Genomic DNA, 11,586 nt, shown 5'->3' with positions numbered 1-11,586 from the left:
TTTCTCGTATCCCGTAATCTCCGGATGTAATCACTAACCGATTCATCCTTTTCTTGTCGTAGGGCTACTAAGTCTACTAAATCTAGCTCATAATCGCCAGAGAAGAAATGTTCATGAAATTTGTGTTCTAGATCTCCCCACGACAAAATGGAGTTAGGAGGGAGCGTGGCATACCATGTGAATGCAGTTCCTGTTAAAGATAATGAAAATAAACGTACACGGAATGCTTCGGTGTCGGCCAATTCTCCTAACTATGCTAAGAACTGATCTATGTGCTCACACGTGCTCTTTTCTTGGTCACCCAAAAACTTTGTGAATTCAGGTATTCTGATCCCTTGTGGGTATGGGAGCCGGTCAAACTGGCTATCATAAGGTCTCCGATATGACTGCCCCCCGGGGACTATACTAACTCCGAGCTTATCTCGGAACGCCCCAGCTATTTCCTCCCTTACTATATCGATGGCAGCCGGTGGGAGACCACCGGCTCTTTGATCCAATATGGGTGAGTTTGTTTGGATGTTGGTATGTTGTTTTCCTCCCCATTGGTTTGGGTTTTGCGGCGCGTTAATGCATGCCCTATGAGGTTCATAGGACTGGCCATTCCTTTCTGGCCTTCTAGGGGCCAGAAAGTACTCACTCTCACGGGTTTGATAGATTATATTATGGTGTTGGTGTGTCATATGGTGAGATGGGGAGTCTAGCTGGGACGGATACGGAGTTGGATATCCATCCTCCTTAAAAAACTCCGTGCCGGACCGTCCGACATTATATTCGGACTGTCTGGCGCCATACGCAGACGGTCCAAATGGGCTATCTAGGGTTTGCACGGCATGTGGCGGCTTGGGTGCAGGTCTCGGTAATTCGCTTCTAAAAATGGGATCGGCCGCCGCTGACCCGGACGGTCCGCGCCCACGTGCGGACGGTCCGGACATGCGCAGATCGGCAAATTTATCGCTGATGTGCGTGGGAGGCTGTCGTTGCCTAGGGTACATGTCCATCGGCATCCCATAAAGGGGTTGTGACTGGTCGTGACAACCTGTAGCCGATGAATTATGTGTGTACTCCCTCAATTCAACCTCGTGCGAAGGAAGATTTGACATAGTAGACTTATCAAGCACACGTACTAGCCTTTCATGATCATTTTGTATATCCCCTACGATACGTTGCAACTGTTCTCGTTGTTCGTCTATGTAAGCTTTAAGAGATTGGAGTTCGTTGGTGCTACTTACATTGGGGGTAATCGTAGTAGATCGGAGCGAAGCCAGATCTGTCGCCCGTTGCCGAATGACTTTGTTGTTCCTGTCCACTTTGAAGTCGGCCAGGAACTTCGCCTTTGCTTCTTGGATCAGCTGCTCCTGGCGCTCCTCGAACAGGAGCTATTTTTCAGCCGGCAAGTTTTCCCATGTCGGTGTGATGATATTGCTGGTGGAAACTTTAGAGCTATCCTTTGAACCGGCCATTGAGGGCCGATTTGATAGGTCTAGATGTGTTGTCCCCAGCGGAATCGCCAAAAAGTATGTTGACGCCTTTTCGGAGCGCCAAACACTCAACAAGAACCGTGGCGGTGCTCTCTGGTCAGGCACGGACGGTCCGCGGCCTGGTGCGAGGCTAGGGTCCTCTGCCTGATGGTCGGACGGTCCGCGCCCTGGGGGCCGGACGGTCCGCGCGTACGCAGGGGCGGCGGAAGGTCGCCGGCGGCGGCCTGAATCTCGCTCCCGGGAGGGACCCCGTCGGGGAGGAGAGATCCTAGGAGTTGTCTAGGCTCGGGCCAGCCGACCTAGACTCCTCTAATCGACGTAGAGTCGAAGAGAAGCGGAGAATTTGGGGATCGAGAGGCTAAACTAGAACTAGACTAGAACTACTCCTAATTGTACTGGAAATAAATGTGAAATAGAAGTTGTATTGATTCGATTGATGATTACAAATCGGCCGTATACCTCTCTATTTATAGAGGAGGGGGGCTGGACCCTTTACAAACAAACTTCCCGAGCTAATTCCGAGAATCTAGCCAACAAACACAATAAAAAAACTTGGAACCCTAATTTGTTCTACGCACGCGCGGACCGTCCGGCCCACAGGCGCGGACCGTCCGGACCGCGGACCGTCCGGCCCCAGGGCCGGACCGTCCGCCCTCTCTTTTTGGTGTCGAACAATAGCGATTACTAACGTTTAAAACCAACAAATAACATTTCCTTTTACTGTTAGAGTGACAAATCATTGTTGTTCCATCTAATCTAGCAACCTCAAACACCATGGAGTCCATTGCGCCAATGTGGTCTCAGAAATGACCTAATGCATGCAAGAGCCAAGAACACAAGGGACGAGCACCCTGTGGTAGTGCCCATATGGATCTTCAAATCCTAACATATATTTTGCAAGATCAATGAGCCATCATCAGAAGAACACAAACCACGTGCAGATAATATACATATGTACAATTTATATTCAATATTCAAAACAACTGAGCATGATGTTCTAGTGATTAGACGACTTCATCCAGTGTATCTCGCCATCAGGGCGTGGCTTCGAACCCCATCTCCTGCACCGCTTTTTAACATTTTACGCCGATTTAACTAAATGGTCCGACGGGCTAACGGGCCGGCCGACACGGTCAGCAGGCGTGTCATGCCTGAGCCAGAGCTGCGGCCCGCGAGCGTTGGGCTTAGCGGGCCCGTGCCAGGCCGCCCGTTTGCCCATCTATCTATGCGCCGAGGTGTGGTTTGGGACGTGAAGGTTGGTTGCAAGGAGGGGACGGGCGTGCAGTGGGTTAATTTGAAATAGATGTGAGAGATTATTTGTAAAAAGATGATGCGGACCGGTGAAACTGGTGCTTTAATATAGTAGAGATAGAGATAAAGACTAAACTAAGTTTCAAAACTAAAAATTAATTTCACCATTGTGTTCGTCGCTTGATATATTTATCTCTAGACCAGTCATTATATTTTTTAACAGTGTCAGTCATTATATTTATCAGGATCAATCATTCTATAAATACTCAGTCATTCCATCCTTTACTCTCAGATATTTATAATAATTATTGAGATAAGCAGCTATTTTATTATGGTTATTATAGTTATTAGGATCAATCATTCTATAAATAACCAGCCATTTATAAGAAATACTGAGATAATAAGCAACGGATGAGCGAAACGGGCGTGAGATGGGCATTAAGGTAATAAACTAGCTTTGGACTCGTTAAAAACCGAGCTATAGAATTAGCTTGACTTATTTCGTTTGTCAAGCTTATTTAGTTCACGAGCCAAAAAAACAATATACATATACTATCTAACAATATATTCAATTGCTAGTTAATTTCAGACCAATTTAATATTAGAAAAAGAATAATAATGCTCATAATTTCATATTTCAACACTAAATTAATATAATTCATTACTTATTAGTTCATTCAACATTAGTGTAGGTTTTGTTTGCTCATAAATGCTAGCTTATTTGAGCTAACGAGCTTGGCTCATTAACCGATCGAGATACTAGATCAGCTAATGACAAAATTGGAACGAGTCGAAACGATAGAACCAAACTGACTACGAATCGAACGAACTGGCGAGCCACGAGTATTTTGTTCAGCCCTTGGTTCAGATCAGGCCAGTAAAGCCACACAACCGACCTAGAGCGCCAAATTTAATTCTGGCCGATCAATAATAATACAAGGAAGAAAAAGAAGATTTATTTTTCAACGATGAGCATCGCACAATAATGCATTTATTTATTATAAGATGAACATGCATGCATGCGTGCATGAATATATTCCCCCACGCTAGCTAGCTGCTACCTGCTAGCTATGTCGACGACTTTTAGTTATTTATTAATTTGACAAATGGCTGCGGTGGACACGCATGGATTTGATTCGAGATGCTCGGCGGTGACTCGATCTTTCGTTAGCTAGCTTGAAGAAGCTACGAACCCTGAGGCGCCTTGTAGCTAGCTAGAGAAGCAAAAGCTACGTACCAAAAGCTCCAGCTAACAAAGGCAGGGTAAAAGTATTCGTGACCTAGTGGAAGAAATATTTCTTTGATCTTCTTCATGTGTATCCAGAAAAGAAAAAGATAGTAAAGCATATGCTTATATATATAGTAGATGCTTATGCATGCATGTCGGAGTACATATGTACTACTTACTTATAGCAGTAGCAAGCTACAAATGCATATGGTAGCTAGGTGTTGGATGCATGGATTGCTGCTGTTCCGGCGATCTTCCGGCCAGAGCATGAGATAGATCGATCGATCGAGAGTACTACCGGCCGGCCAGAGCATCTGCTACTGTTCCGGCGATCTTCCATCAGCGGATCAGCGGAGGTATGTAATTTACATACCCGGCAACCTGTAATCTACAGTTATTTGGAAGCCCAGGATATATATATATATGGATTTGTTTTTTAGGAAAAAAAAATTCTCATGCATTTTAGATAAATACAAAATACACACATTCTAGACTACGTACGCACGTAGATTATTTTCACTTTGCTCGTAAATCAATAAACAACTTTCCCATACCATGAGAATGAAGGCAGGCCCAGCCCAGCCCAGCCCAGTCCAGTCCAGTCCAACCCAAACCTCAACCGACACTCCCCGTGGGGGGCGGTGCCGTCGCCGGCGACTCGCCAATTTTGATTTGAAGAAAAGAAACCACCAGCCACCACGCCCGCGGCCGTCAGCCGGAGGTGAAGGTGAGGCAACCAATACCCGGATGGATTCCTCTATTAGCTACGTACTAGTCTGATTCCCCCACCGTCACTCCTCGGGCCGCCCCCAGTATTTTTCGATTCCATTACCTGAGGAATAATCTCATTAGTTAATTATTTGGGTTTGAACCAGATACGCATGCAATGCATGCAGGCAGGGTGTTCTGTTTCATCATTCTTTTTTTTTCTTCTCATCTCCGGCACGGGGACGGGGATCAGATTCACGCCACTTTATTATTTATTACTATGCTCACCACTTCTCAGCACGCAATTCATTACAAAAGGGTCCCCTGCCAAGATCCAACACTCATGAATTGCAACAATACGGATCGGAGACAGCGAGCAGATCTCGCGGACTTGCAATTGTAACTCATCTAATCCCTTATTACTTTCGTCGTTGTCGTCGTCGTCGTCGTCGTCGTCGTCATCATCATTTTGTGCAGCCTGTTTTATCTTCTTGCCGCAGCCCCTGCTGAGCTGTGAGCTGTATGCATGGCATGGCCACCCCTGTGGCGCCTCTTCTCCATGATGAGCCTCAAGCTGCTGGTATCTTACTCCCAGGGACAACCCAGCATTCAGATCAAACAAACTCTGACTCTAGAGTTGGAGAGCTTATACTGCCTAATGGGGATACTTATCGTGGCGCGTTATCGGGCAACACGCCACATGGCCCAGGTTGTTATATCTGGTCCGATGGTTGTGTTTATGAGGGTGATTGGAGGAGAGGCCTCAGGCATGGCCGAGGCAAGACGCTGTGGCCAACAGGGGCCACCTACACAGGTGACTACTCCGGTGGCTACATTTATGGTCAGGGAACGTATACCGCCGGGCTTAACAGTTACAGGGGAGGCTGGAAGCTGAATCTTAAGCATGGCCACCTTGGCCTACAGACATATCCCAACGGAGACACTTTTCAAGGTTCTTGGGTGCATGGGCAAATGCAGGGGCATGGCACCTATACCTGGGCAAATGGGAACACTTATGTTGGCGCCATGAAAGATGGGGTCATGTCAGGCAAAGGAATTCTCACATGGAACAATGGAGATTCATTTGAAGGGAACTGGTTAGATGGTGCCATGCATGGCTATGGAATCTACACATGGAAGGACTCTGGCTACTATGTAGGAACCTGGACAAGGGGGGTCAAGGACGGAAAAGGCACGTTCTATCCAAAATGCCGTGGGATTCCGGTTACCGACATCGACGATTTAAGAAACAGAGGTGTACTGCCTGGTGCTGAAAGCCAGACTCATGGTTCCCGTATCCTTCACTCTGCCTCATCGGACATGGCAGACATGGTGGCTAGCAGAAATCAGGACTCTGTAGGTATTTCATCTGTTAGAAGCTTGAATTTTGAGAAAACTCGCTCCACTAATGTGCTACTGGAAAGAAGGTGGAGCCTTGGAGTGGCTATTGAAAAATTCCTCGGTCGCGAAACCAATGAAAGTTCTGCAATTGAAAGATGTGAAAACAAGGCTGATTCCAACCTTCCTATACTGGAACGGGAATATATGCAAGGTGTTCTCATCAGCGAGGTCGTGGTGGATGCAAGCTTCTCGAATCCATTAAAAAGGGTATCACGCCGCCAGAAGAAAATAGTGAAGGACATAAAGAAACCTGGGCAGACAATAATTAAAGGACATAGGAGTTATGATCTGATGCTCAGTCTGCAGCTTGGAATCAGGTAATGAATACAATGAGACACCAGGAGGAACTGATATTTGAATGTCTTCACTTTCTATTTCGCTCCTTATCAATGTTCTCCATTATATGTTGTTAAATGCTTGAAATTGTATTAACCCATATGCAAGGTTCCAGAATGTATATCATATAAGCCACCTACTGTGCATGAACTGCATATATCTACCTCCATTTACCAAAATAGTTATGAATTATTTGTCTTTGCAGTGTCAACAAAATGCGAAGGAGAACTAGGTGGCGGCTTTCTGTCATCTAAAAGTAATTGTAGAGCATAACTGACCGGTTAGGAAATGACTTTCGGCTGGAGAACTAGGTCTTTCCATTGGGTGCTCCGTAAACCCATAACTTTTACTTAAGATTAGCAGTTGTGGAGTGAGAGGTATACACATGGAATGCGAACTTGATAGTTGATCAGAAGTTATGACTTCAGACATTTTTATCACAAACTTTAACAAAGCAAGTGCTACATAATACAAACCAGTGTCAATTATCTTGTTCATGTTTGCATTACAGAATGTAGTGGAAGAGCGAGTGTCATGATGGTGATGCAAATTGTAGCAAATGTGTGCATTTGTGGTCCTCATCTGGAGCCAAAGATCTCCAGGAGTTCCTTGTAAGGTTGCTTACTGTGGACATTTGATCCTCTGTTCTTTTTGGTAGTCTTTTATGGTCCCCTTCTTTGTTTGCTGGCTGATAGTCTGGTTCTGGTTGTGTTGGTTGTGTCATTGTGTGCCTTGGCCATTGGGTGTGTTGGATCCTTGGAGGCAGGGACGAAGGCGGTGGGGTGGCCAGGCTCGAGCCCCTCCTACCACTGCCGAGCCCATGGAGCCCCACTAGAACCTCCCCTAAGATTTTTAGTGTATACATATAATGTAGAAGGGGTTCCTATATTGCAGTGGTTTAGTTTAGTCCCTCATAAAATTTTTTCTGCCTCCGTCCCTACTTGGAGGTGTGTGTGTGTGGAGGGGGGTCTTTTCTTCCTCCCCTATGTACTTTCCCTTTCTAAGGAAATGATAACGCAGATCTCCTGTGTGTTTGAGACTTTGAGTAAAAAAAAAGCAGAAGAGCACTAAATTTCTGTAGTTCTTAAAGTGCAATGCTGTTCAAAATGTGATTTTTCATATGGAGTTCATAATAGGGAATTGGAGTGATGGTTAAGCATATAGTTGGTTATAGTAAGAGCAATTAAAGCACTAAGGGAAGCTCCAAGTCTTACAAAGTTTCACTGTTATTGACATTCTTTTTTTAACACAAACTGTTATTGACATTCTGGAGTTTGTTTCTTAATGGTATAGAAAAATGTACCAGAATGTTCTAGTATATCTACTATCAACAGGGCATTGTCTTATTGAAATATCCAACTGAATGATTATACATTTATACTCAGGTATACAGTTGGAAAGATTACACCTATTCAGAGACGTGAAGTGCGAGCTTCTGATTATGGTTCCAGAGCAAGTTTCTGGATGAACTTCCCCAAAAATGGTTCACGACTTACTCCTTCACATCATGCTGATAATTTTAAATGGAAAGACTACTGCCCAATGGTGTTCAGGTTTGTTGCGTAGTATCCCATTATCGAGGTTGTGAACCTAAGCAACTTCAGTGAAAAGAACATGAGGCCCTACAGATTGTATGAGAATAACTTAGTGATCATAAACAATATAGTCTTTTGCTTAGAAAAACAATTAATGTAACTTAGAACCATAACGACGAGAATGTTACCTTGTTTTGCACCTGATTGGTGCCTCTACCTGTACTGCTTTGTATTTCAGAATTTAATAAGAACTACTTGTGTATCTGTGTAGAAATTTGAGGGAGATGTTCAAGATTGATGCAGCGGATTATATGGTTTCCATTTGTGGAAGTGACGCACTTAGGGAGCTATCTTCTCCTGGAAAGAGTGGAAGTGTCTTCTTTCTATCTCAGGATGATCGATTTATGATCAAGACTCTACGGAAGTCTGAAGTGCAGGTTTTCTATTCAGCAATGCCTTGTGCCATTTTTTCTTTTCCCAGATTAATAATACTATGTTTTGGAAAATACATCCTATTAGATTATGAGTTAGTAAATTGTATGGATCATATGGTTTTAGTAAACAGAAATGGGACCAGTCATATAAACCATCCCATCTTCTACCAAATTCCTATTTGTTGATAAAAGGTTGGATATATTCAATAGTCCAGAACTTTTAGCTTACCTAGCCATGGTGCTCAACTTGTTTCATGACAAAATATAGTATGGCCTTTTTGTTACTCAGCTTGTTGTCATGGGTAATATTTTTCGATCTTTTTTATGGTTAAATTGTTTGACAGTTCATACCAGTTCTAAACTGTCAAAAAATTCTTGCAGGTTCTTCTACGAATGCTTCCAGAGTATTATCACCATGTCCGTACCTATGAGAACACACTCATAACTAAGTTTTTTGGCCTCCACAGGGTTAAACCGTCCAGCAGTCAAAAGGTTATCATATGCATCCTTGCTACTTCACCTGATACATGAGAAATGAAGTTTTACAGTTTGTTCACACAACTATGTTTTAGAAAACCTTTGAACACTGGTGACGTAAAGACTTTGAGATTTTAACGAGAAGTGTTTTCATAATATGATAATTTTACTTTCTTTTGGATTTGCTAACATCCCTATGGCTGACAATGGGCTCTAAATTTTACACTATAAGATTTAAGGATCGAATCAAGTTAGGATCGGACCCTATTTCTATTCATTTTTAAACTAAATTTTATTTAGGGCTCTAATATTTTGTGAAGAAGCATTTTGATCATGGCCCATTATCACCCGTAAACATCCCTGATAGGTAGTAACATGAAAGGTCATTTTGGTGACCATTCCTTGTCTAGTGTCATTTTCATTTCTTAAACAGTCAGAGCAGTTTATGATATCATTTAAATTATAGTCATTTATCCCAAAATAATGCATGTTGTTCGTGTTTGCAGTTCCGGTTTGTAGTGATGGGAAACATGTTTTGCACTGAACTTAGAATTCACCGGAGGTTTGACTTGAAAGGTTCATCCTTAGGCCGCTCAACAGACAAAGTAAAAATCGACGAGAACACAACACTGAAAGACTTGGATCTAAACTATTCATTTTATCTCGAGCCTTCTTGGCGGCAGACTTTGCTTGCGTAAGCGACTCTTTATCTTTTTCTTTTTTTCTCTCGAACACGTGAGAGCTGTGCATTACAATTTAACTGGGATTCTTTACCTTTTTAGCAACTTTTAACCTAGTCATGAATGTCTATTTTATGATTCTGTCATTCAAATACGACATTGTACATGTTATATAAATATTTTTGTGTCGCAATTCAAGGAAAATTGTGCCTCAAAGTAGTTACTGTTCTACCAGTAGGTACATCCTTTGTAGCTAGCAATTTCACCGTCGTTGTACAATATTTTGCAAGCTTTATTCGAGAGATGCTAGCTGAACTATATCATGTCCATACCTATAGATGCCCAGTGCTGTGATTTTTAATCAGCTACGCTTAACAAATGTTTATTTGATAAATTTTGACACTGGTTGACCCAAAATGTCATTTGATGTAAAGTTTCTCCACAATTTCAATATTATATTGTGAAGCTGTACGATACAACTTATCCTAAGAAAACAATTCCTACTCGAAAGGAAAAGGAACCAAATTTCTAATTACTTTAGAGCAATCATATTTGTTGTCTGTATTGGTACCTTGTTTGTAGAAATTTGCTACTATTTCTTTGCATTCTACCTTGGAATTATATGTTATTGCTGCAGTATATATTGGAGTGTTTGGACCTTTAGTGTAATCATTTTTTTATCTGTAGGCAAATTGAGACCGATAGCAAATTTCTAAAGCAGCACGCAATAATGGATTATAGTTTGCTTCTTGGCGTTCATTTCCGGGCTCCTCAAAGCCTACGGACACAGGCATCCTTTCATCAAGCAATCCTACCAGATAGGCTGGCTGTTCTTTCAGAAGAAGGTACTTGATATTTTTTCATTAATAAGATGCTTAAGAAAAATTGCAGAACCCTTTTCCTCCAGTAATGTTTCTTTTACCTATTATTATTATTAACATTGTATGGAGCAATGTAGGTGCTCTGGAGGAGGATGTTTTGAACAGTCCTGAAGGACTGGTTTTGGTTCAGCGAGCTAGTGATCAAAATGATGTTGTCATTGGTTCCCATATAAGGGGGGCCCGTCTTCGATCATCAAGTGCAAGTTTTGAGGAAGTAGATCTCTTGCTTCCAGGCACCGCAAGGCAAGCTATACTGTCTTTATATGGATGTTAAATGCCAGTGCAGTGTAAGGCTGACTAGAAATTATCAATTTTATCAGGCTCCAGATCCAACTTGGGGTTAACATGCCGGCCAGGGCAAAACAGACGGTTGAGGATGATGACAGTGAAGATAATGGTCAGGTGTATGATGTGGTGCTGTACCTGGGAATAATTGATATCTTGCAGGAGTACAGCATAAGGAAGAAGATTGAGCATGCTTACAAGTGCATCCAATATAACTCATTGTCAATATCTGTCGTGGAACCCAGTCTCTACTCGGAGCGCTTCCTGAAATTCATTCAAACTATCTTTCCTGAAAATTCATAAAATAAAATCCAGTAATTCTTCACCTACAGGAGCAAAGTGAAAGAAACATTGTTCAGTGTGCATTGTGGCCCTTTGCAAGTATGCTTTTGCTACGTCCTTGATTGATTCTCTTTCTTTACACATGTTGATCATGGTAAGGATTTCCGGATTACGTATCCCAGTGGTGCTATCCACTAGTAGTGGATAACTGTACCTTGCCCTATTAATCTGAGTTGATGACGATTCTACCGTCTACTTCAAATTCACACTGTCTAAACAATGTTTTGCACATTCACTTATTCATACCAGTAAATTCAGCCTTAGGGCTGGTTTGGTTTTGTGACAAAGGGAGATTGAAGGAGAAATAAACTAATTTCTCCCTCAGTGTCATCCAATCCACCTGTGATTTCTAGTCACCAAACCAGACCTTAGTGTACCTTGAATTCCACGTCCATTGTAGTATTGTATGTGTAAAAATGTCCATTGTAGTATTGTATGTGTAAAAATGTTTTGCACAAAATGTATTCTCTGTGGGTAAATTTAGCTTTTAGATTTTTGGAAGTATTATCAGACCTATAAGCCTATTATTATTATTGTTTTATTACAGAGA

At 42.5% G+C, this 11,586-nt stretch overlaps 1 protein-coding gene across 14 annotated transcripts; it reads left to right on the top strand.

The window, feature by feature from the left end:
- Positions 1 to 4,044: 4,044 nt before the first annotated feature.
- LOC100281652 (uncharacterized) lies at positions 4,045 to 11,537 on the top strand. 14 transcript variants are annotated; one of them, XM_035968011.1, is made up of 10 exons: positions 4,133 to 4,313; positions 4,964 to 5,064; positions 5,143 to 6,383; positions 7,788 to 7,955; positions 8,209 to 8,374; positions 8,753 to 8,863; positions 9,355 to 9,542; positions 10,216 to 10,373; positions 10,487 to 10,652; positions 10,730 to 11,299. In XM_035968011.1, exons 3-10 carry the CDS (start codon positions 5,188 to 5,190, stop codon positions 10,995 to 10,997), a joined length of 2,421 nt encoding a protein of 806 aa, XP_035823904.1. In that variant the 5' UTR covers positions 4,133 to 4,313; positions 4,964 to 5,064; positions 5,143 to 5,187; the 3' UTR covers positions 10,998 to 11,299. The 14 variants fall into 14 exon arrangements, with proteins under 14 accessions (XP_020408926.1, XP_035823902.1, XP_035823904.1 ...); XM_035968008.1 differs by having other exon boundaries at positions 4,165 to 4,313; positions 4,984 to 5,064; XM_008645410.4 differs by lacking the exon at positions 4,133 to 4,313 and adding an exon at positions 4,538 to 4,684 and having other exon boundaries at positions 5,166 to 6,383; positions 10,730 to 11,537.
- The last annotated feature ends 49 nt before the right edge of the window (positions 11,538 to 11,586 follow it).

This window comes from Zea mays, chromosome 5, assembly GCF_902167145.1.
Source record: "Zea mays cultivar B73 chromosome 5, Zm-B73-REFERENCE-NAM-5.0, whole genome shotgun sequence".
Classification (NCBI taxonomy): domain Eukaryota; kingdom Viridiplantae; phylum Streptophyta; class Magnoliopsida; order Poales; family Poaceae; genus Zea; species Zea mays.
The sequence above is the reverse complement of the archived record's forward strand: the minus strand, read 5'-3'. Positions and strand labels throughout refer to the sequence as shown.